The sequence below is a fragment of the Humulus lupulus genome, chromosome 3 (assembly GCF_963169125.1).
Source record: "Humulus lupulus chromosome 3, drHumLupu1.1, whole genome shotgun sequence".
Lineage (NCBI taxonomy): Eukaryota > Viridiplantae > Streptophyta > Magnoliopsida > Rosales > Cannabaceae > Humulus > Humulus lupulus.
This window is the reverse complement of record NC_084795.1, coordinates 34,231,015-34,232,851: the sequence shown is the minus strand read 5'-3', so window position 1 is coordinate 34,232,851 and position 1,837 is coordinate 34,231,015. Positions and strand designations below refer to the sequence as shown.

Below are 1,837 nucleotides of genomic sequence, written 5' to 3'. Positions count from 1 at the left end.
ATTTTTGGGGTATTTTGAATTATTCTCTTAGCGCTTAATTATTTGTGTTCAAGGAAGCTTATCCCTAAGTTTTGAAGTGAAGAATGGCACCAAAGAGATTTAGAAAGAATACTAAAGTGCTTCCTCATCTGAGGTTCAATTTGATGCTACCAAATTTATTTCTGAGGAGGTATTCAAACGCTATCAAGATGTGGTAGTGAAACAGAAAATGATGATTGAAGAGAAGGGGTTTGATATGGAGATTCATCATGGGTATCCATCTATTGCGGAGCAGATTGAGAAAAGACAATGGGAGAAATTTTGTTCACAACCCGATGCTACAGTAATCCCTATAGTAAGAGAGTTTTATGCTAATGGAATTTCTCAAGTTACAGCTATGGCTACAGTGCGAGGGATTAATGTGACTTTCTCATGTGCAGCCATAAATCAATTTTATGGGCTTCCTAGCATAGACAATGATGAGTATAGCCAAATAGTTGATAATCCTGAATTTAATGAGATTATCCAATTTCTGTGTAAGCCAAATACCCAATGGAAGTTAACTGAAACAAGTCATCCCATTAAGTTTAACCGAGAGGCAATGGGAGTTATTGAAAAAGCCTGGCATAAGTTTATTAATGCAAAACTATTTCCCACTAAACATGTCAGTGATGTGAATGTGGATATTGTCATACTTTTATATGCCATCTTGAAGGGGAAAACAATTGATGTGGGGCGCATTATCAAGTCCTCCATTTAGAGCAGTTTCAGACATGTTTCTAAGGGGTATCATCCCCATCTCATTACCGCCATGTGTGCTCAAGCTGGTGTGAAATGGGATCCTTCAGAGCCTTTGTTGCAGTCCATGCATAAACTGAATAGATCCTCCATCACTCGCTTCAAGGTCACTGACACTGCAGGGGCTAGCTCATCTTATCATATTCAGGCTAGGCCACCGCCATCAACCAAAAATATGACCTTGGTGGACCGTAAGACACTTGTGGAGGAATCTCTGTACACTACCTCTCAAGAGCTGCATGCTCACCGTACTGAATTCCAAGCACAGCAGCAACGCATGATTGAGTGGGCCAGTTATCAAGATGTTTGTTTCAGGATGAGTGTCATTCACCTTGGCATGGAGATGACAAACTATCCACCTGCACCACAGTGGATTCAATTGTATCCACCACCTATTCCCATGATGCAAGATGATGAAAACGAGGAGGAAGCTAAAGATGATCAAGGAGACGCTTGATTAATGAGCATTTACTTCGGTTGATGGAGTTTTTCTTTTTCTTTTTCTTTATTTTCTTTTATTTTGTTTTATTTTTCATTGAGGACAATGTATTGTATAAGTGTGGGGGAAGGGAACAATTGAAACTAAACTGCTTTGATTTTATGATGTTATCTTGTTTTTGCTTTGATTTTTATTTTTATTATGTTGCATTTTTTTATGTTTTTATGTCATTTTTTTTCATTTTTAGTTTTTTTTTAAGGTTTTCGTAATCATGGCATGATTATGTTGGAAGTTGTTTGTCAATGATAAAAATTCTGATTGAGGTGAGACTAGTTTCCTAGGAAATTGATGAATTCTGCATGAATTGTGTGCTCAACTCTTGTGTGGTTGTTACTTAAGCTTGATCTTAGATTTTTAAAAATAATGTGTGTACAATTAGATTTACTTTTTCACTAGTATTTGGAGATATTTATGCATGTTATTACTTATATATAGTCTCAACCACTCTAGAAATCATTGATTAATTGTTTGAGGCGAAATCCTAAGCACACATGATTAGGAAGATGATTAAGGCATGTTCTTTTGATCGTTTGAGCCTTTCAAGCTTACCTGTGAAATTGA

At 36.6% G+C, this 1,837-nt stretch overlaps 1 protein-coding gene across 1 annotated transcript; it reads left to right on the top strand.

The window, feature by feature from the left end:
• The first annotated feature begins 790 nt into the window (after positions 1–790).
• On the top strand, positions 791–1,234 carry LOC133823883 (uncharacterized). Its single transcript, XM_062256736.1, has one exon. It carries the CDS (start codon positions 791–793, stop codon positions 1,232–1,234), a length of 444 nt encoding a protein of 147 aa, XP_062112720.1.
• The last annotated feature ends 603 nt before the right edge of the window (positions 1,235–1,837 follow it).